The 23,428-nt window shown below is 43.4% G+C and overlaps 1 protein-coding gene across 17 annotated transcripts in view; it reads left to right on the top strand.

The window, feature by feature from the left end:
- Positions 1–905: 905 nt before the first annotated feature.
- Positions 906–23,428, top strand: part of MADD (MAP kinase activating death domain) — a 68,692-nt gene continuing 46,169 nt past the window's right edge. For all 17 annotated transcript variants that reach the window (XM_066187957.1, XM_066187955.1, XM_066187951.1 and 14 more), the window contains exons 1-7: positions 906–962; positions 14,662–14,853; positions 17,388–18,002; positions 20,373–20,676; positions 21,033–21,164; positions 22,403–22,516; positions 23,215–23,295. In XM_066187957.1, coding sequence (XP_066044054.1) covers positions 14,792–14,853; positions 17,388–18,002; positions 20,373–20,676; positions 21,033–21,164; positions 22,403–22,516; positions 23,215–23,295 — 1,308 coding nt within the window. In that variant the 5' untranslated portion in view covers positions 906–962; positions 14,662–14,791. The remainder of the gene's footprint in view (positions 963–14,661; positions 14,854–17,387; positions 18,003–20,372; positions 20,677–21,032; positions 21,165–22,402; positions 22,517–23,214; positions 23,296–23,428) is intronic.

Genomic DNA, 23,428 nt, shown 5'->3' with positions numbered 1-23,428 from the left:
ATGGACCTCAAGTAAGCAGGTATGGGGGAAGAGATGGGTCCGTGAGATTGGTGACCCTTTGTAGTTACGTTTATAAAATGCTATTTAGGCCTGAGGTCCACTCCTGCTGCTCTAAATCTCTATACCTGATCTATTTCAAATTAATTTTGCTGATTTGGCCGCTGGAGAGATACTGGGGTGCTTGACTTACAATCTTGGGAGATCCTAGTTGGCTGTACCCTTATTCAACAGCTGCATTTCCTTATGATGCATTCAGATCAATGGGGAGGAAGGAAAGGTATTTCTGAAAACCCAATTCCTCTACAGTGGGCAAAGTATAGATGAGGAATATCAAATGGCGTTTCTCCATTTTGCACTCCGTATGTACAAAAATTGTGGGTTACTTTTGGTTGCATTTTGGGTTTACTTTGGTAGTTTTGGTCTTGTTAGTAAATGGATTTGTTTGTGAAGCGTACTGGTTTTTAGGAGCTTGGAAGGAATTTTAAAAGGCTGTATGTCAAGCTTTTAATAACCAAATTCTCTTGTAATCTTATGAAGCTACTAGCGAATCGGCAAGTACGTAGCTCAGTACAAAGGGTGAAAAGAACTCGGCACTGCGCCTCCTTGCTGCAAGGCAGCGTGTCCTTGTCCGTGTGGAGCCGGGCTTTGCGGCGAGGCTTCAGCGGCTGCTTTCCAGGAGGGGGACAGAAAGCACCAACCCGACGCTTCAAGCGGCAGAAGCGCTCCGGCGCTCCCGTCCCCTCCGTGCCCCTGACGCCCCGCCTCCAGCCCGCCCCCTCCGCCGCGGCCGCAGCGCCCCCTGCGGGCGGCTGGCGGCCGGCTCCCCCCGCCCCGCCTGCCGGTGGTTCGCTCCGCCCGCCCCCGCTGCCCCCCTGCACCGCCGGTGGCGCGCGCCGCCGCCGGCGCTCGATGCGGAACTGGGCGGGCGGCGCAGAGCGGCGGCGGCGGCGGCGGCCGCGCAGGTGAGCGGGGCGGCCCGGCCGGGCGGGGCCCGGTGCCGGTGCCGGTGCCGCAGGGTGTGTGCACATGGCAAAAGCGGAGCCTGCCCCACCGACCCTGCGTGTGGGTCGGGCTGGGGAGTGCGGAGCGCGGCCGGCGGCGCTGCCTGCTGTGACCCGCACCCGGACAGCTGGCGGCGGGGCCCCCCCGCCCGCCCCGAGCGCTGCCGCAGCCGCCCGGCCGGGCGCGGTGGTGATGCTCGGAGCGGCGAGCCCTTCCGCAAGGTCACGGCCGGCGGGGGGAACAAACCGTGGCCCGCCGCTGCCGGGAGCGGGGCCGGCCGGGTTCGGCCCCGTCGTGGTGGGGCGCGGGTGGCGGGCGGGGTCCGTAGTCCCGCTGTGGCCCCGGGGGCTCAGCCGGCCGCCGCCGGAGCCGTCCCCGCGCCGGATCGCCAGCAGCGCCTGCGGAGTCGCTTGCGGGTTTCCAGCCGGGACTGGCCGGCTGTGGGAATAGCGGCGTGGCCGGCCGGGGAGGGGGCTCTGCCGGCGGCCGGGCTGTGGGCGCGGGGCCGGCGCCCTCGGTCCCGGGCCGCCCCGCGGCTTCTCCTCGCTCGGCTTTCCCTGCCGGGTGGGAGCGGGCAGCATGGTGGGGGAAAGGAGAAGGGCGGCTCAGGGCGGACAGAACCCCTTGGAAAGGGTGAGGTGTGCAGCCATGTGAAGGGGTGGCTGCGGTAATGTGACTGGAAAGGTGCTTTTACTCCTTGGTTTGTAAACAGCAGATCCTGTTACTCCGCAAGACAATAGAATAGGAAATTCACTTTATACTGAGCAATTTCTTATGAAGTCGGACTATAAATCAGGAGCATTTTCCCCTTAGAAATGACTGTCACCACCTTGTTGTGTTGCTCGCTTTTATTGTCAGGTGGAGGAGGGGAACAAAGCTTGGTCTGTGTCGCTGTGTGGAGTCACGATAAAGAAGTGTTTCGAGAAATGATGACCCTTGAAGGAAATTGATTCTCGTCTTTCTTGTCTCCCTTTCCCCCCTGAACTCCTCCATATACCGCACTGTTTTCAGTCATATGCAAGATAGCATACGTTATAAATTTGCAGCCCCATGGAGATGGGGTGGAACTGTGCTCTGGCATGATGTTGTGCTCTCCCTAGACAAGCCAGCCATTTTCTCTACGTCCAGAGCGACTCTGGGTCAGCTTTTCTCTTGGTGTGCTCTCGAGTGTCCTTGCTGTGCTCCTTGCACCATCGCTTATCTGCAAAAAGGATGCTACTTGTAGACACAAGCGAGGGGAGGGAGGATTTATTGTGGTGTCCTGAGGGTCACGTAATCAAAGCAAAGTCATCCAAATATAGGTTTTTTGGGAAGTGTCTCTATTTTTGGATTTTATACTGCTCGGACCTAGGGAACTGTTTTGGATTGGGCACAAGAAGTACTTGCTGTTTTCAGCACTAATGGAAAGCTGCAATCCTGACACATCCGAGAGAGCACTTCACATCCAGCATAGCTCAAATGCAGTTTTTACAGGATCTAATCTGGCCATCCCCTCACAGCACGTTATGTAACGCTGAACTGATAGATCATTCCAGCTATAAAATACTATTTTTGCCTTACTGTTGTATTGTTAGAAAATGCACAGCTTTTGAACATAATTTGACGGACACTGTAATTAAGTGCACGCTCATTAAGTATCTTACTGTGTGTTTAACAAAATGCAAAATCATCAGCAAGTCTCTAGAATGCTTTTCTTTGGAGAGTGATACAACCTTGTCCTCACTAAAAGATCTTGTACCTGCCTGTCCAGTGGTGCTGCAGTTGTATCACAGGTCTGGACTCCTGTGTTCTTACCGAGTCAACAGGCTTCAAGCTGTAAGCTTCAGAGCCCTACTGCGTTGTTTTCCACAACATTACTGCTTTTAAAACAATTCTAATTTTACTGGATGGGGAAAAAAGGAAAACGGTGTCCTCACTTAAAGAGTGTTGTCTACGCAAAATGCTTCACATGGTCAAGACACAGTTGTAGGATGTGTGTTATACGCCAAAGCCGTGAATGGTGGTGAACCAAAGGCTGTGGGGAAACTCGGGGTGCGGAGGAAAGAAGTCTTCTTGTTTGAAGTTTTCATGGGAAAACATAAATACATGCTAGAGGGCAAACCTCTTCAGCCATGGTACCATTCTGTAGCTCGTTTGAAAGCAGACAGGTGGTGTATGTGATGAATGACAGAGTCACGGAATGTGCTGGCTTGGAAGGACCCACAAGGATCATTGAATCCAACTCTGGCCCTTCACAGGGCCATCCCCAAGAGCCACACCGTGTGCCTGAGAGTATTGAGTCCAACTTCTGTCTGTTTCAGAAGGATTAAAAGTTTTAGAAGGAGTAAAAGTTTTGAGGATTTTTTAGAGTATTCCTTGCCCACCTAGCCAAAGTAGCTTTTTAGGTTTTAGAGCACCAGGACTGATGGTTCAGTAGAAATGGTGGAAGCATCAGTGCATTTCAGGCCTTGCTAAAACACTTGTTCATATCATCCTCCTGAATTAAATTAGTGTTGGCTTTGATTTTATCTGCCTTGGGCTCAGGGGCATAGAGGCTCATAATTTATAGCTTTTCCCCTCTTACCTCAAGCCAGATCAAATACTCAGTTTCTGTATAGACAGGATATACCAGGCATACGTCTGTCAAGATGTTCAGTCTGGTCTATTTAATATCTTCTGTGGTGAGCCAGTTGAAAAACCAAATATTTATGAAAATTTTGAGTATTAAATGAGAAAGTCACAAGTACTGCTAAATTCTATGAGAATAAATTTCTTCAAAGTTTTTAATTTGTGGCATTCCAGCTAATAGATTTTCTCTGATTCTCCTTTCCAGATGCATTTGTTAGAGGAATGGCTTTCTTTGTGGGGGGAAAAATTTGTATTAATTAGTATGTGAGACAAGATAACAAATGGTGTAAAATACGGTGTTTTCCCTGTCATTTCACACTGTCATTTCTTAACTGGATTTGCCGTCATACTCACAAGATGGCAATTGATGCTTTTATGTTAAAACTTAGTGCAGAGGTGAATGGTTCACTTACTTTCCATTAGGAAGGAATTGGAGAGAGGCAATGCATATATTACAACCCAGATGAATTCCTGAAGTGTCCTTTGGCCCTTTTGTGCCTGCATTTAAGATATACTGCATTAAATTTCCAGGCAGTTGACACAGTTATTCAGTGCACTGGTAGAAAATTCAGATACAGCTTTTGATTAGGGATTTGCAGCAATGAGGAAAGGATTTAGAAAAAGAGAATGAAAGAGCTTGATGTGCAAGATTAATATCATGTCCCCAGTTTAAAGAGCTTTCATCTATCTCAAGAAATGAATTTTCGTGAAGTAAAAGCATTGTCAGTGACCTAATAAGAAACAAAGTGAAATAAAAATGAGTATCATGAGACATCAATTAGAAAGGAATGTATTTTATTTGGATAATCTGTAATCCATGGAATAATTGTGATACTTCTTTTGAAGACAGAATGCTTTGCTGCTTTTCCTTCTCTATCTTGAGAACTATGAAAAACTTATATTGACCTACTGCTCACTCTCTGTGGCTGAACATGTATAATTCAGCTGGTCTTTGCTCTGTTGTTCGAGCTAGAAAATAATTTTAGAGTAGTTAAAGTCTCTGTCACTGGCTCTCCTTAAACCTGTCAAAACCACATGGAAATTGCTGTTGATTATTGACAGACATGCTCCTGATTTCTATCTTGGAAATAGAATAACCAGCTGAAATCCCAAAGCAAACGAACTGAAGAACTGACCCAGGTACTGCCGGGAGCTCTGAAATATCTTTACGCTGGGGAACTCCCAGATGGGGAGTTGTGCCTTTTGGTGCCCAGAAACCACTGAATGGTGAGAGGTTGTGTTCACTTTAGATTGCTGCTACTAGCAGGACCCTTGCAGGGATTTAAAAATAAGAAGTGCTGCTTGCATATGCCTAAATTACCTAAGCTGAGGCTGTTCTCATGCTGTGATCCCAGATACTTCAGTTAAATGAGAGACTCTTGTGTTTCTGGATTGCTGTGAGAAATAATGCATCAGTGTAGCAGCAAGGAACTAGGGTTTATGGTTTTCTGTTTCTTCTACAGCCTTCATTATTTCAAAGCAGCAGCATTTCTCAAAACAGAGTTGGTCCTCATGTTGCCTTTGATGTATCCAGTTTGTCAGATACTGCCTTTTTGTTTTGTTTGTAACTTATCTCTCAACAGTTGTGAGAATCAGGGAATTAACATTCGCTTTTTAAAACAAGGGACAGAGATATGTTGCTGTCAAATTTGTTATCTGATGACCTCCAGGAACTGTGTGTTATCTTGTGAGCAGAGCAGCTTTTTATTCATATCCTGTTACTTTGTCACATCTGCAAGCTCAGTGCCCTGGTTGTGTCCTGCTTGCCATTATATCCTAACTGAATTTCCCAATGTCGGTGTAAAACTTTTGATCACCTTCTTGCCTTTATCTTTGACACCAGCTTCCCTGGATCTCTGCTTGCCTGGGGATCTTGTCCTTGCTCTGGAAAGGCCCTTGTTACAGGAGGTGAGGAGTTGTGCCTCTGCCTGTTCCCATGCCAGCAGCTAGTGGGAGGGGAGGAGTGCTTTTCATGGTACAGAAAATTAAGACTCAAAACCAGTATCCACCAAAATTTGCTGCAGCCGCAGAAGCTGAGCCACTCTGCTGCCGTGTCTGTTTCCTCCTGATAAGCAGTTAAACTGCTCTGCTGGAGCCACGAGCTGGGCACGCTGCTCCTGGCCTCCAGGCCACCTGGTTTCTCTCTTGTTAGTAGTCTGAGGACATACCCGGCAGGGTGGTGTTTCCCCTCCCTCCTTTGCCGTGGTGACTGCCACTGCCAGTGTCTAGAAGGCCCCTCGGGAGCCCTTGCTCTGTCATTTGCTGGCTCCAGCAGTCGCTTGAGGCGATCCTGTCCCTTCTTCACTCTGAGCTTGCTTCCCCCAATGTTTACGTGTGGGTGAGTCTGCCAAATGCATGCTTCTCACACCCCAGAGCTCTTGTAGAGACAAAATGGGCTTGTCTCTTTTATTTCCTTTCCGTTTTGGCCAGCTGGTACTATGATTTATCACCAAAATTAATAGTAGGATCGGTTTGAGAGTAGGAATTTTTGATCTCCCGGTGTTGATGAAGAGAAGGTGTGTAGAGGGAAGGAATAACAAGCAGGTGGCACACGTGGGGAGACAGGCTGAGTGCTTCCAACACACAAGGCAAAACAGATACGGGGTTCTGAGTTCTGAGGTGCTAACAACAGCCAAATGACTGGATTATTTAAAGTACTTTATTTTCTGGCTCCCATTATCCTGAACAATGTTTCAGTGTTTCCGCTCTGGTTGTGAGCATTTCCCCGTCCTCTGCCTTACCAACGGCTGTGATTTATTGTTGGGATCCCCTTTGTCTGTGTGACCAGTTTCCAGGAAAGAGTTGGATGTGCCTGTATCTGGTGGTGGTGATGGCGTGAGTGATGTCTCCTGGCCCAGAGCTGCTCACTGTGGCTGGGGGAGGCGCCGTGGCAAGGGAAAGCAGTGAATAATTTAGCAGTTGCAGCTGCATCCAGCAGTTCTCTCAAATGTCACATGCTTTGTTGTTTTCTTGGTAATTTTTTTATGGCTGTACATTTACACTATTTGGCTTTTGGAAAAAACCTTCTGGTGCCTGCATTATGGGAACTGTGGCCTACTGCTCAAATGGGAGCTGGGCAGAGGGCTGGGAATGGAAGCATCTTGTGGGTGCAGGGCTCTAGGCTGCACTCAGAAACAGCGCCAGCGTTTCTCAGCTCAAAGCTCAAGCTAAAAGCAGTTTTGGTTTGGAAAAGAATATAATGCTGTAGTGGTTGCAGGTGTTGTGAGGCTAATTCAGCTTGGGGGCATTGTGTGGGTTTTGGTTTGCCCTTCCTTCCTCCCACCCCCACTCCTTGCAAAATGCATGAGTGCAGATTTGAGGATCAGTGAAAAGCTGATGAGGTAGAGAAAATAGAGAAGGCTCTCGTATTTTGTGATAGTGATTTTTCACACGGAGGGGCAAAAAAGGACAGACTTCAAAAGAGTTGGCCTTGTGTTACTGTTCTCTCATGCAAATCTCCAGAGGTTATTTTTGAATAAGAGATGAATTTAAATTCAAACAGTGTAGAGCAGGAGACTGGCCAGATTGGCAGAGGGTTTTTATGCCAGAATTTGTTCTGTGATTCTGTAGTGAGTGGTGCCCTACACAGTGATCCTGCCCGGGAAAGGATCACAAGAGAGACATTTCACACAGTAAAGGAGGGGAGGAGAATAAGGTCTTTAACCTAAATTGAAGCATGTGAAATGTCCTGTGGCTGAGGCTAAAATCTGCCATCTCCTTCCTATTGGGAAGTGGAGTACTATAAAAGGCTGTGCTTTTCCTGCATTGGTTTATAGTTAATGGTTTTCCCCAAGAGTGTAATGGAATAAAATGGATAACAGTATTTGCACACCATTCTTCCTCACATGCTTATCTCTTGTTGCTCATTCAAGCCCTGGTCTCGATTTGTCTTCATGGCTTTCAGGTACCTATTGGTGGGTGCAGCTGTGGCTCTGTGAGGCAGGTGCTGCTGGAAGCACTCCTTTGCCTTTGCTGCTGCCTGCAAGTTCCTGTTAGGATTGTGTGTTTGTGTTAGCACACTCTGCAGGTTCTTTTTGTGCCAGCCCTGCGTGTCTGTGGAAGCATCCTGTGGCTACCTGGATAAGTGGATCTCGGCAGCTGTGGTTGGTACTCAGCTTTCCCTTGGCAAGAATGACTCCTGTTGTTTGTAGTACTCGTGGATATGGAAAGCTCATGGACTGGGAGGTGTTGAGCGTGTTGCAGATGCTGCGCTGTCATCTGGCCCGGGGCCTGCAGGTGCCAGGAGGGCTCTGTTTCAGTGCTGACTCCGGGCAGTCCTTGTGTCTGGGTGAAGCTTGTTGGTAGTGTGGGCAGTGCTGGGAGCTTTGGTGGTGGAGCAGAGGGGGTGGAGTGCTGCAGCTGCTCTATAAATATACCTGACGGGCTAAAATCTGGGGACTAAAAGATTGGGTTGCTATGGTGATTGATCTGAATCAGATTACCTGTGGGTCTGTTCCCACAGCATGTGCATGTGTGGTGACTGCGTGGTCTTGCATGTACAGCAGGCTGCTTTAGCCAAGCTTTTGGCTGCAGCAGAGGGGAGAGAGGAAGCAACACTGAAGGGCCGACATATGGCGAGGACTGGGAAATCTGTCACTATAGCAACCGGGAACCTGAATCAGTCCAGCTTCACTCCATGATGCTGCAAAAAGGTTTCCCATCTGTGTGGCATCATACTTCTGTTTGTGGACTAATTCTGGTCATTTGCAGTCTATCTGTCTGCACCCCTGCCTATGCTACTTCCATTTTGCTCTTGAAAACTAATGTAGAGGCTAAAGATGTTTGGCTGTCTCAGTCCTGTTTTCAGAAGGCAAAGAGATAATATTATTTAGTAGGAAAGGAAGAAATCTTTAAATTATTATGATTATTGAGAGGGCCTTCAAAAGAAGTCTACTTGTATTGGCAAAATCTGTTTTCTCCATTCATTCTTTGATTTTCTTTTATCTGGTTTGTTCTGTCCTTTCCCTCAAGATTTATTGATCGATGAACAGTGAAAATAGTTGAAGTGCATCTGCTGTTTTACCTGTAAGCAACTCTTATTGATTGAAGTGATACATGTCCTCCAGGGTGGATGCTTTTAGAATTTGCCTGCAGTCCTGTTCTCTACTGGGTGATTTCTTATGCTTGGAACTATCCCCTAGGCATTTTGCAGAACCACACCTATGTTATAGATTGGCCATGCTAGTTAAATATATCGTTGTCTGTTTAGGTATGCTTGCAATTCTTTGAAAAGTCTTTGAAAGTGCGAGTATCTTCTGAGGAGTCACAGTGTTGGTATGCACTGCTGCCTTGACAGTGTGCATGGTAACACACAAAGCAGCTGCACCAGTATAGCAAGTCCATCCAGGTGAGATTTTAGAAATTGTTCCATGTTCTGTCAAGTCCTGGAGAAGGGGAGGTGTTCTCATCTCTGCTACTGTCTGTGTTTCTTGTGTTAGCAGAAACACTGTAGTATCTGGATAATAGCAATAATGAGCTTCCTCAAATGTTGCATATTTTAAAGTATAAAACTATTAGCAGTGTTTTATATAGTTGTTAAGCAGAGGAAATGAAAAATGGCTCATGTGAAAAGAGGACTGCCTGTCTGCTTCTTTAAAAGCGTAGTACAAGCAAAAATAGCATGTGCTATACCAGAGATAATGTCTGGGGTCATTTGAAACACACTTGGAAGAAGAACTAACCTAAATTTCAGTGGTAAAGATTCCATAAAGATTATTAAAATGTCTAAAGACAGGTCAAAGCTACCATGAACAGTTCATGTTGTGCTTCAAACCGTGTTGTTTCCAGTTCAGCAGTGAGTTAAATGGGGTTCCTGCCCACACAGGTGAGGTTGGCTGGTCCTGACGTACTCACACCTATTTCTCATAGCCTAGCAGATAGGTCAAGGTGTGTGATGTGAGAAAAAGAAACGTAAATCAACCCAAAAGTGGACATTGAAACTCCTGGCCCTGTTTGTGTTTGTTTCAGCTTTCAGTTTAGTTCAATTGGTGAGTCTTGAGTTCACAGAAAACAATGCACTAAGGTGAGGCATAGTGGCTATTAGAGCTGAACTCAGTACAGACTGTCTTGGCTGAGGGTAAATAGAAATTCAGGATGTTCCAAGGAAATTAAAAATTTAGTTCCTTTTGGGCATGACTGGAGATTTGGTCTTTCAGAAGGTGAAATTTCAGTGAACCATAATTTATGTGGCTTCTGTCCTGTAAATTGTTCTGTCTCCTTCACAATTTCCTCTTTTTTCTCTTACAAATTCATGTCCCATGTATGCTCTTTATTCAGCCAGTGTGCAAATTGAATTGTATGTTGCTTATTTATATTCTAAAGGTATCCATGCACAGGTGAACTGTGCAGTATGATCCTTTTACCAGGTAAAAGCTGGAGATAATGGAAGGAGAAGCCTTCCTGGTACCATCTTAAAGCATGGAAGAGTTGTAAGGAAAGCAAGGCTTAGCACCTTCCTGTTGTAAATTAATCTGCTGTCTTCATGCCGTTTTTGCAAGCAATGGTGTAAATACCTGCTGGGCATCATGCAGTTCAGTGTAAGCCTGGCCCATCAAAGCTGGAAGCCTCTGTGTGAGGAAAACAGCTGCAGGTGAGTGTGGTGGGTTGACCTTGGTTGGATGCCACTTATCCGCCATGCCACTCTACCACACCCCTCCTCAGCAGGACAAGGGGAAGAAAATAAGATGGAAAAACATTGGGTCAGTTTGGGTCAGCTGTCCTGGCTATGTCCCCTCCCAAGACTTTGCCTACTCCCCAGCACTGCTGGGGGGAAGATGTTGGAGAGGCAGCCTTGATGCTGTGCCAGCACTGCTCAGCAGTAGCCAAAACACTGATGTGTTATCAGCATCTTAACAGTTACCCGTACACACACAGCTCATCACTGTGAGGGCTGCTGTGGGGAAATGGCCTCCGTCTCAGCCAGACCCCATACAGTGACACGAGTTGCATTAGCAGTTTGTTGTATTGAAGTTATTCTTTGACTGAATTGTTTTGTTCCTCTAGATTTGTGTCTTGAATGAGAAGACTCTTAACAATGACTGAAGACTCCAATGGAGAAATGAAATAGAGTTACTGCACAACTCATGTCTCTTGGGACTAATGCAGGGCATGGCTCTGACACGGATGACTCTAAACTGATGAAAAGTCTGCTGTGGTTCTTTCATGCTGCCCTATCCGTCATGTGCTGTTGTGCTTTTCATGAGTGTGTGTGTTTGTTTATATAGACTTTTATTTCTGGGAGGACTTTAAACTGCAGAATACTGTGCAGATTGTTCTCTAAGAAGTTGTGCTACAGCCTAAAATGTGGGTGTTTGGGGAATTTTGAAATGCAGAGTATTGCCAATAATAGAAGTGTTTGTTGTTTTGAACACTTTTTTCATGTCTCAAGTTACTGGTAAGCCGTGGTTTTGTGCTGCTTCTTGCCTTTTGTCTTTGTGCCTGGGCTACAGTGCCAACTTTTACTAGTGAGCCCTGCTGACAGCTGCTACAGTGTGTGGGTAGTGTTAGTTCTCACCAACCCGTTCACCATCCATATAAGTGCTTATTTCAATTTTTGGTGTTGTCTGAGACGTGATCTATTGGTGCAGTATGTTTCCGTGGTGAGCCTTCACTTCTCTATTTTTCTCCTTTTCTAAAGTTGAAGTTATAGAAAGTCTCTTCTCAGGTGCTGCTTGAGGATTCAGCCTTCAAAGGGCTGGTTCCAATATGTTTGCAAAGGGAAAAGACACTGCACAAGACCTTTTCAGAAAAAGCAATCCAAAGTTAAAGCAGTTTGAGAGAGAGAAAAGGTTTTGACATTGATACATCAAAACCTGTACCGTCTTAGAGTCAGGATAATCTTGGTTCAGGTCCAAATTCCAACATGAAAGAGGAAAAATTGAAATATCTCTTGATTGTTTGATCTATTTCTGTCCTAATGTACTTAGTCTCTAAAATCTAGGAGGTGTTAGAAGGATGACAGGAAATCTCTTAGAAAGAAACGACCTCTATATTGCCTGTAGAGGTGCTGTGTGTAGTTCCGTGATCACACTGTGTTCAATTAAGTCTTCCAGATTCCCTTTACTGATTTCTCCTACCATTTCTTGGTGCCTGGACAGGCATTTGTGGGGCCACTTGGTGAACCAAGTCAAAGAAATGAACCTCGTATAAACAGAAGCGGCGAGGGAGAAGAAGGGAGGGTGTTAGGTTTAGTCCGTATCAACTCCACAGTCTGTTTTGCCCTGTAGCTGCACGATCTCTTCTGCCCGCACAGAGAAGGGAGTGACACTGGCCTGAAAGCAAGCTTTTGGCGGATAGGGAGGGGGAGGCAAGGACTGGGATGCCTGTTTGTGTTGCCTTATACAGATCATCAACTGTGGTGTCTAATTCCAAGCAGGAGTAGGAAGATGAGTTCCAACAAATACTGATGCAATGCTCTGCTAAGTGCTGTCATCAGCCATTGCTATATCTCTGAAGAAGCCAGAGATTGAATAGAGGAAGGCAAAAACCCTGCACTTGGTTCTAATTCTACTACCTCTTGCTCCAATGCAGCAAAAAATCATCTTCCCAAAAAAGCCTTTGTCTTCTTCTGTCTCAGTGTAGCTGTTGTGTTAAGTATAGTAAATCAGTAAAGGTGGCTCTGGAAGCCCTGGCACAACATCTGCATCAGTCTGGTCTTCCTTGTACTTGTGTTGAAATAGAAACCAGAAATCATGGAAAGTGCTCAGATCTTTTTTATAAAAACTGACAGAAACTTGAGTGTCTGATGCCAGTGGGATGTAGCTTCAGCCATTCCAGGGACATTGTAAACCCTGCATATGTTCCTTGTACTTGTCTGCTCAGATATTCTTGAAATTTCATGGTTTCTGAGACCTTCATAATGCACACCTTGCTAACTCCTTTGCAGAGCTGTGGGAAATACGTGTAAGGAATTGCAGTCATAAGACAAATGCAAGTGTATTTTCTTCACCTTCACTGAGGGGTTGGGTAGCCTCTGTTTTTGAGAAAAAACATCTTTGGTTACCACTAAGTAGCAGAATTCCCTCGAAGTCATGCTTCTAGGTTGCACTGCAATGACATATTGCTGTGCCCCTGTCTATGACTGTGCCATTTGTTCCTTAAAGAATTCTGGGTAAAGCCATTTGGAAAGAAAGCAGATAAAGTAGTTCTTCAAAGTGGAGACAAAAAAGGACCACTTGATATCCCAACTTCATCTTGTTCCTCTTGAGTTTTTCTGTGCCGAGATATTTGCAGAATATCAAGGATCAAGAGCTTTTCCAGGACAGATTCTACAATGTTTTCAATAATGTCATTAAAATGTGGAAACAGAAACTTTGCTTCCTGTGTCTGTATTTTTTCTGTTGTTCAGAGAAGATAATTTACAAGAATATTGCTGCTCAGAGAATATAATTTATAGTGCTGTTACTTAGGAATCTACAGTGACTGTAGTTGAGGATCTACTAAAAACATGCCACAAAGTTTCACAAAATATGGGATTTTTTATGTGTGAGGGTTAAAGTTTCTTTTAGTTTATTATTCCTTAATCAGTATTTACTGACTAGCATGATTTTCCTTTTTTAGAAATTGCATCTGTGCTTTTGTGTTCTTACTGTTGTAATGTTTTTGTGTTCTTACTGCCATTTGGAGGGCTAATGAATAAAATTTCCCTGCTCTGTTCTTGCAATGTGAAGGACTGGGAAAAAAACAGATATATTTCTGGACTTTGAATGTGATTCTGAGATGCTGGCAATTATGAAGTAATGAGGGGAACATCCAGAAAATGACCTGATTTTGCTGAGATTTTCAGGTTGTTACTAAAATTGTTATGCCTTTATACAAGTAAAATCTAAACATTTATGCGCAGAAGTGAAAGACTATAGTACAGTAATAATAATTCTGTGATGGCCTTAGGATGTAAACATGAACTGAAATGGAAACCTTTTTCTGAATATACCCCCGAAAGCAATCAAATGATTTTTTTAAATATAAAATAACTTATTAAAAATTTCATTGGAATGTTCTGTAAACTTCTAGAATACTCTGAGCATCTCCGATTTTTAGAGTTCTGAGACCTTTCAATTTCAGGAAGTTTTTGTTTTCAGGTTGGTTTCAAACACTGTAGGGAACACTATAATGTGTAACTGTAGTACTTTTTTAAACTTTATTTTTCTCCCTGTTCTTTCATGAATTCTATGAACTGGGAATGGTGGGATTGGAAAGGATTATTTTCTGGATAATTATTAAGCATAATTATTGACAAGTCGTAAAATCTCAGTTTTACCAAGAAGATCTTTCTATCATAAAAGTATTCAGATAATGTTGCTGCAGGAGGCATGGGTATCAAGAGTAAGGTGTGAAGTTAAACAAGATTAATGAAACTGAATGAAGTAAGTGAAAATGACAGTATGATTTACAAGGTGCACTTTTGCTATTGCAGACTGCAATTCTGTAGAACTGCAGTTTTGTATCTTCACAGAAAAAGTGTTAGAGATCACAGTCTTTGGGAATTTTGGAGATCATTCCTGCTGACAGTCATTTGCAGGTTTGGGATGGTGGGGATGCATTTTATCAAATCGGGTTTCTGGTGTTACCCCTTCTTTAGTTGTTCTGTTTATTCCACAGCTACAGTTCAGGTTGTGGTTTTTTTTTTTTTTTCTTCAGTCTTGCCAGTTGAAGCTCCCTTCCCTAGCACTCTCAGGATCTTTTGGATTTGCCTAGGCAACACACAAACCATTTAATGAGTAGCTTTTTGCCAGTGGTAGGCAGCTTTGTTTGTTTGTGTTCTCCCTTAGAACAGTATCATGGAATCATTTACATCGGAAAAGACCTCTAAGATGATTGACTCCAACCATTAATTCTTGAGATACTCTTGTACTTTTTTGTGTGTTTTTCATCTCTCTGCTTTTGTGGGCATATGGATGTGTTTTTATACTCATGAAGATAGAGATCTGTGGATGACCATGACTGCACAGAATGTTGAGGCTTTTTGGGAATATAATTAAGGTCATTAAGTTGCTTGTATGTATTGGATATTCCTGGCTGTGCTTTTGACACTCTCGCTTTTCTTGGTTATAGATTGGACTTGGCAGACAGTTGCAAACAGATTCTGTTCCCCAAGGCAGCGATCACAGCTGATGGGATAACTGACCACTGGATCAATGAACAGAAATTCCTGGAGATGACATAGGGAGGGGCATCAAGGACAATGGTGCAGAAAAAGAAAATCTGCTCTCGGCTACTTGACTATCTTGTGATCATTGGAGCCAGGTAATGTGAAACAGTCTCAGCAGAGCTTTTGCTTGGGCAGTAGAGTGGGGATAAATAGCATTGCAGCCACTGATGAAGCCTTGCCTGACGCTCAGGAAGTGCTGTCTGAAATGTGTGCAGAGTGCTCCCCTAAGGGGAGCACCTATTTGAGCCAGGAAACTTCTTGAAAGGTGCTATGCAAAGTTTTTTAGCTTGTGGTCTTTAGACTTCTTTTCAAGGGTCTGCAAAGGGTGACTAACAAAAGCTAATTTATCTGTCACTCTCTGGTAGTCTGTGTGTCTGAACTTTGCTTCAACTGGCATCAGGAAAAGGGATTCAAAAATTGAAAACACTGAAAGCTAAATGCAAATAAAATACAAGTTTTCTACTACTTTTATTACTAGTAATGTACTACTAGTAGAATAATACGACTTTTCTAGCTTTTGGAATATAGTCTGTAAATTCAGTTTAAAAAAAGTCTGGAACTTGCTTTACTTGCTGTTGCTTCCTCTAATACTTATTTATCCTCATAGAAATGACTGTAATGCTTTCTGGTTTTAAAGTCTTATTGATAGATAAAATGTTACAAATATTTACTTAAAGCACATTTGAAATGTAGAGTTGATGTCTTCTGTTTGTCAAACATAAAGGTGCTCGGTAAATGTTATTTTTTCGTTATTCAAAGTTTATGCAGCAGCTTTCTGCAAATTCTGTGTAATGGGTGTATCCCAAAGTCTATTTTGCTTTCATTTCTAAATATCAGTGGTTCATGTGCATCAGCCTGTTGCTGTACCTCTTGCTTTCTTTTCAGAATACTTTGAAATCAATATTTAAATAGGCTGAGTGGAGGAAATTACATAGTCCTGACTAATAGTTATTGTATTTTATAGACAGAATACTGTAAAAGTTTAATACTGCCTGTAGAAAAACAACCAAATTTTCTATATGTGTGTCACCAACTAGAAAGAGGAGGGAGAAATGTTAACTGCCTCCTCTGGTGAAGCTTAGGGTGTCTGATGTTCTCACTTAGAAATTTGCTACTATCACTTCTGGACTCCTACAGCTGTCTTGCTTTTTGCCAGCCTGTGCTGCTTAGACTGTTACTGCTCAGAGGTGCTGTCTCATTTGGAACTTCATCATAGGTAATGAAGGTTCCTGATGAGGAAACTCATCACAGGTAAATGCCTACGATGAGAGATGAAGCTGACTGAAGTAGCTTCTCCTACAAAGCCCTTAGGAGCTCCGTGTGGCCTTTACTGTTACATCCTGTTGTCCACTGTGCACAAATTACAATGCTTTTTGGAGCTGTTAGGTTGAAACTTTCTCATGTCTGAGGAAACTCTGTCCTTGTAGCTAATATTACAGCAAAGGCATGAAGTGGTGATACATGCACTTGTATTTTGTTGATGTCATTTTCTGGACCATTTACTGCTTAATAGACTCTCTAAACAGTACCAGCATTATTTGACATTTCGTTTTCAGCAGATGATGCATTAGTTGTGTCCATTAGCATATAAAAGCATTTTAGCGTTTCTTTTTTTTCATATAGTATTTCAGTATCTAACTATACAGTCAGTATAAATATTGTTACCGGTTTTATTATCAAAGCATTTTTACTGGTTTTAAATAAAATATTGGTTTGGAAAAATTATTCAGCAGAGCTATTAACACCAGTGATTTTCTTTTGTAAATTATGAACATTTTATTACTACTTGTTTGAGTTTTTTCACATCTCTTATATGAGAAAAACAAGTGTCATTTGTCTTTTGGAATAGGCAAAAGCATAATATCTCGAAAGAATCTAGTAGAAAATTAGGAAACAACAGTATTGCCTTTCTGTCTTCATGTTTCTGTAGTGATTCGTGGTACAAAAATTAGTGAGTCACAGTGGTAAATAGCTGTGCATGTTGCCATAGAGTTTTTGTATAAATTACACTTGAAATCCTAATCTGAAAATCAAACACATATATATGTTTGTGTGGTTGCTAGAACTTCTTAATGAAAGTGTTTTTAGGATGAGGTCCATACCACTCCACTGTTCAACTTAGTTCTTTCTTTGCAAATTCTTGCTTTCCCAGTTAGGAATTGGTACTGGATTTTCTCATTTAATTTTTCATCTTGTTCATAAATGGCTGAAATCTAGGAGCTTTTCCTCTGACTGTGTATTTGGAGAGGGACAATATGTTTCCTGCTGAAGTGTTGCCCAGAGACCTGTGCAGTTAAATTAATTTTGAAAGTCAAAGCCAGAGCAACGTGACAACACAGTTTTCTCCTGGGAACAGCGTATTCCTAGAAGGCCTTTTCTCAATCGGATTTGAACAGGGTCCTTGCTAATGATCGTATAGACTTAGACTTCTTTACTTAACCTTTCTGCCTTGTGCTATTGAGTGAGCCTTGTGGCTGGTGACTGAGAAGCTGCACTTTCCCTGGATATAGTAGGGAGGAAATGAAGATGAAGCTGAGTCCCCAGGCTCTTGACACATTAGTGGGAAGTTCCCAAAAATATTTATTATTAGTCAACTATGTATGGGTTTTTTTGTTTGCTTCTTTTGTAGGCACCCGAGCAGCGACAGTGTTGCTCAGACTCCTGAGCTGCTGCGGCGTTACCCTCTGGAAGACCACGCAGACTTTCCTCTCCCGCCCGATGTTGTGTTCTTCTGCCAGCCTGAAGGATGCCTGAGCGTGCGGCAAAGGCGCATGAGCTTCCGTGATGACACTTCCTTCGTCTTCACCCTCACAGACAAGGATACGGGGGTCACTCGCTATGGGATCTGCGTCAACTTCTACCGCTCCTTCCAGAAGCGAGTACCCAAGGAGAAGGGAGAAGGCACGGGGGGACATCGAGCTCGAGAGGGACAGAAGATCCCTAAATCTGGAGATGCATCAGCCCCCCAAGAGGAAGCGGGCACCGAGAGTTCAGAGAGCGGTTCTTCCCTGCAGGCTCCCAGTGCAGAGTCGACCCCAGACGTGAATCGATCCCCGCGCAGTAAGCGCCTGGCCAAAGGCAGCCATCGCTCTCGGAACAGCACTCTGACTTCCCTGTGCATCCTCAGCCATTATCCCTTCTTTTCCACCTTCCGTGAGTGTCTGTACACCCTCAAGAGACTTGTGGACTGCTGTAGTGAGAGGCTGTTGGGCAAGAAGTTGGGGATTCCACGTGGGGTGCAGAGGTACGTTGAGAGGGACAAACTTGGTCCTCCTGCCTTTGTTCGGTGCTGCAATTTATTTGCATGGTGAATTTTGGCTGCAGTTGTGGTTGCAGAAGCAGCCAAACACCGAGGGTTGACCTTTTCCACTGTTTTAACCCAGGTTCACAGTAGGAAAAGAAAATTTTACAACAATTTCTTTAAAACTTCTCTCTCTGATTCTGTAATCTGGTATGATTTTCATTTTTGATGCACTGAAGGAGGCACTGACGACTGAAGCCAAGTGCTGATGCTGTTACTGTTGCTTTGGCATTTAAGCTCTGTGGCAGTACATGTCAGGACGGATTCTCTGGGAAATTAGAAGCAGCCAGGAAATAACAGAGAGAATTTCCACTTGGGGCAGGAGGGAAATTATGAAAATGTGCTTAACAAGCTTATGAAACAGTCTGAACTTCAGCGTGGGAGAGAAAAGACTAGAGAAGCAGGATCAGCTGAAATAGGTCAAAGTACAATATTTGAAGGAGAGAGGGAGGAGAGGTAGAAAACAAACTAGTTGTCTAGGAAACATGGGAATGGTTGTTGGTTACAGCAAATTGACAGGAACTTGGTGTATATTTAATATGAGGTAGTAATCTTAACGTGTCTGCTGTTATAGTGTTGAGTATATAACAGAAGCAGTTGTACTGTAGGGTATGGAAGGAGCAATGTTTTTATGTATTTCTGTCAAGCATGTGTGTCTGTGCTACTGTGCCTGACACCTTTCTAGCATGGTGTTTTCATTTCCAATGTGCTAACTGAATAGAAAAAGTATGAAATGGATCTCTGGAGGAGCAGGGGATTATCTCAACAGTTTGAGGGACAGGACTGTGAGATAGTACATAATTTGAGTTAAGTAGCTTGGTACACTCTAAATTAAACTTGTCAAAAGCAAAAAATGACAGGATTATAATTATTGTAATTTTTATCTTTATAAGCTCTTTACATTTTTCATGAACTGGAAAATGTGTCCTATTCATAGAGCAGTGGCCTACTTCTTGGGCTACAGCCCTGGAATAGTTCTAGGAGAACTATTAGTTCTGCTAATAGTTGTGGGCTAGTATGCCTGATTCCTGCATTAGCAGATTTATCACTTGAGGATGGCAGGAGAAGGAATATTGAGCATACATCTCTGGGAAAAGTAAAGCAGCAGGTTTGAATTACCATGTAGTTTTCTCGTGGTGACCTGGAAAAGTAGAATAGTTCTGATGTGGCAGAGTAAAGGTGAAACTGAATCCTTACAGCTGGCAAAAGGTGGAGCACACCTCTTAGCAGCCTAATGTCTTGTGCATGACAAGTAGCTGAAGGACTAGTGGAGGATGAGAAGCATCACAGTTCGTGTATCATGTACTCAGCATAATCTCAAATTGCCCTTATTTCGAGCCATCCAAATGTCTCTAATTATTCTCTTTGTGAAGTCTCCAGTGTCCCAATCTTTTTTCTTTTTCGTTTTTTTTAAAGTTGTGAACTGTAAGATAGAACCTCCAATTTGAACCCATAGCTTTCTAAGGGATCTGTTACAGTAACTCATATTTATCAGGCTGAAGTTATTTGGAGAATGAATACAGATGGTGTGCAGCCTTCACTGTGCTACAGGCTAAAGGGCTGAAGTGGACGAGACTCTCTGCTTTCCTTGTCAGACCCAGGTTTGAAGCTCTGAAGGCCCTGAGCAGTGCTGTACATGCTCTTTGGCCAGCCTATCTGTGAGCTACAGGTTTGCAGATTGTCATCTTAGGGTGTGGAAAACTTGCTGCTTATTTTGCTAAGGTATCTAAATGTTTTCTACACAGCTTACAGAGATTGAGCTGAAATAGATCCATTTTTCCCATGGGTTATTCAGCTCTTAAGAATGATACAGTGCAATTTAGGACAGAATGATGAAGGGTATTTTATCATGCCAAAACATCTGGGAGATCTTGGATGTGGCATATTTTTATTATCTCAGGTTTCATTTCTATTCTAACAAAGGTTTGTAGACTTCTAGCAGCAGACTCCTATAGTCAGTCTGCTGCAGTTCTGGATGAGATAGGAGAGTATCCTGTGTACCTGCTGAATTTCAAGCGTGAGAGTGATGAGGGTTCTTCAGCGATCTGGACCTGCATGAGTCCTTTAAATGTGTGAATGAAGTCTGAAGTGACATACTTGTGTTGATTCCTGCCACAGAAAGATTTATTCTTCCTCACATTGTGGGTTGTGTCAGTAAGCTTAAATGCCTGTCTTCCATTCCTTTGTGTGATCAAATGCTTGTTAGTTGCCTTTTTTATCCTCGGTGGATCTACCCTTTCTCTGGAAGAGCCTTGTGGAATGGCTGTCAAGTGAAGTTCTCAGAGTGTTAACCTTGGCCTTCTCCCTGTCCAGGGACACAATGTGGCGGATTTTCACAGGCTCCCTCTTGGTAGAAGAGAAGTCCAGTGTGTTGCTTCACGACTTGCGGGAGATTGAGGCCTGGATATACCGGCTGCTCCGCTCCCCGATGCCCGTTGCTGGGCAGAAGCGGGTGGATGTGGAAGTCTTGCCACACGAGTTGCAGCCAGCTTTGACCTTTGCTCTTCCTGATCCATCCCGCTTCACTTTGGTGGATTTTCCGTTACATCTGCCTTTGGAGTTGTTGGGAGTGGATGCCTGCCTGCAGGTTCTAACCTGCATCCTTCTGGAGCACAAGGTAAGAAGGGAAGAATTGATCTCTGATAAGTATGTAGGAAGTTCTGCCCTCTTCAAAACCAGGCTGGGCTGGATGTGTAGAACAGCTGTCTCTGCACTGCCTGGAATGAATTTTGTCTGTGGAGAATGAGGGGGATAAATAGCTCCTTCTGAGGATCCTGTTTTGAAAAGTTCTGTTAACACTCAAAAAAACACGTGGAGCTTGTTTTCAGACAGATTAATGGAGGGTTACCCAGTTCACAGCCATTGAATTTGAGTCTGCAGAGATCACAAAATCTGTGGTCTTTGTATACTCCTCAGGGGAGTATTAGATGTGAATGCTTGCTGCACTGCTAATGGGAGTTTCTTTGGTTGCAGGTTGTATTGCAGTCCCGAGATTATAATGCACTTTCAATGTCTGTGATGGCCTTTGTGGCCATGATCTACCCATTAGAGTACATGTTCCCAGTGATCCCTCTGCTTCCCACCTGCATGGCCTCTGCAGAACAGGTACATATTTTTCCTTTATTGGTCTCTCACAATAGATGTTTCTGTGGTGTCTAAAACTCATATAGTTGTAGTCCTTTTTTTGTTCACCATCTTCTCAGAGATTGCATCGAAGTCTGCCTTGCAAGAACATTGCTTGAGTGTGACTGTTTAAATCGTAGGTAACACCACTTATGGAGAATATCTTCAGAGCATGCTCAGTGAATGGAATGATTCAAAGCAGTAGTTCACAAACAATGGACTACGTGACCATAGATTGACAATACTATGACGATATTTACCGACTTCCCTCTCTAAACTGAGTATTAAAGTTTGTTGAGGAGGGTCCAGAGTACTATTTAAGGATGCTTTAGGGCTCTTTGAGAGTTTAGAAACTATTGCCCGCAGTCTCAGAAATATGAAGAGTTGTGTTACTTCAGCTGGAAGCCTGGGTTTTGCCAATAGTCAGCTCTTTGCAGGAGCTCATTATTCTGCTTGGAAAGATGGAATTCAGGCCATCTTAGTACTTCAGTGCTATCTTGCACTGAGGTTTCTTCTTGTACCACTTCTTGGAGGTGACCAACAGTTCTAGACTAACAGAATAAATTAGCCTCCCAAGCCACTGGTCTCTAACTGCTATGTGCCTAGTTGATTTAAACATTTTTCCTGTGCTCATTCCCTTGTCAGAAGCAACCTGAATTTCTCCATAGTTTTTCTACATACATCTGAAAAAATGTGTCTATCTTGTACTTCTTAGAGATGGTATTATTTTGAAAGCAAATTACCACTAGAAGCATAAGGGTAAACTCCTTGTATATGCCTATTTACAATGGCACAGGCTCAGTTTGAGCTGAGGATCTATTCATCCATGACTTCTTGCTTTTCAACTTAGGCTCTTATTCTGAACATTTTTGGGTTTTTTGGACCATTACAGACATGGCAAGCTGTTTCCAAAGAGCCATGTAGCCATATAAATTACATCCTGGGTGGGAGTGGGACATGGAACATGGGAGATGGAAATGTGTTTTCTCCTAGATGAAAACTGAGGCTTTCTGAGCAGGAGCTTTGTTTGTTTGTTTTTCTTTTCTTCTCTTTTATTTTTTTTTTTAATGCTTCCATTGTATGGCATTAATTATTTATCAATGCCTTTTGTGTTGTCTACTCTGCTATAAACATACTGTAGTCAATAAATAAATACTTGGGAAGAACATGATGATATCAAATGCAGATCTTGTCCTTAGTAAAGTCTGTCTTTCTCTCAGTTGCTTCTAGCCCCTACACCTTATATCATTGGTGTTCCAGCAAGCTTCTTCCTTTACAAACTGGATTTTAAAATGCCTGATGATGTATGGCTTATTGACCTGGATACCAATAGGGTAAGTGGCACCCATAAGAACTTGTTTCTTTATTTCCAGGAGCTGTGTACTGTCACCAGTGTAACGGCTGAGAATTTAGTAATGCCTAGCCTCTGTCTGCCTTTGCCACTCCCATATTAAGCTTTAGGATTCCATTCCTTGTTGTGTCTCAAGGTTCCCTGTGTCTTTTGCATTAGGCATCCTTTTTCAGTTAATTAATCTGGCTATGTCATCAGAAGGTAAATCCTCAAACAAATGATAGAACTTTCTTCTTGACTAACTATCAGACTGTGTCTTATAGCCCTACCTAAGAAACCAAATTTCTTGGTGATTTAAGGCAATCTCTTAAGAGCCTTCCCACAGCTTTGGTTGTCATGGTTCATGCGGGGCTATGTATCTCACTTTCTACGAGGGTATGAGCAAGGCTAATTCAAGGAAAATGTGTCATCTACTTGACGGAAATTGTGGGTTGATTCAAACTTCTCATTTTTGTGGTAAATGATAAAGTTACTCCACTGTTTGTTATATTGTAAACAATAACAACCATAAAGAAGTGAAAATCAGGTGTCTGTGTCTGAGATTGTAGGGTTTATTTAATACTTATTTTACTTTTGTGTCTTTTATTCCTTGGTGTCTGGAGTGCTGGAGATTCAGGGAGTTCTGATTTGGAAATGAATACAGTTGGGGAATTTTTAGTCGGTTGTTGTGCTTAATTCCAGGTGATTGTTCCCACAAATGCAGAATCTTTGCCAGCACTGCCAGAACCAGAAGCTTCAGAGCTGAAAAAGCATCTGAAACAGGTAATATGCACTTTGGGGAAAGGGCACAGATTCAGTAGAACGTAGCATATGTAGTGTTGCCCAGCTCTTCTCCTTTAGTGGAAAAGAATGCAAGTCAGTGAATGTAAAGCTGAAACGTCCCTGTACACAACAG

The sequence above is a fragment of the Chamaea fasciata genome, unplaced genomic scaffold (genome assembly GCF_029207755.1).
Source record: "Chamaea fasciata isolate MVZ Bird 193981 ecotype frontalis unplaced genomic scaffold, bChaFas1.0.hap1 SCAF_7, whole genome shotgun sequence".
In the NCBI taxonomy this organism is placed as follows: Eukaryota; Metazoa; Chordata; class Aves; order Passeriformes; family Sylviidae; genus Chamaea; species Chamaea fasciata.
This window is presented reverse-complemented; position numbering and strand designations above follow the sequence as displayed.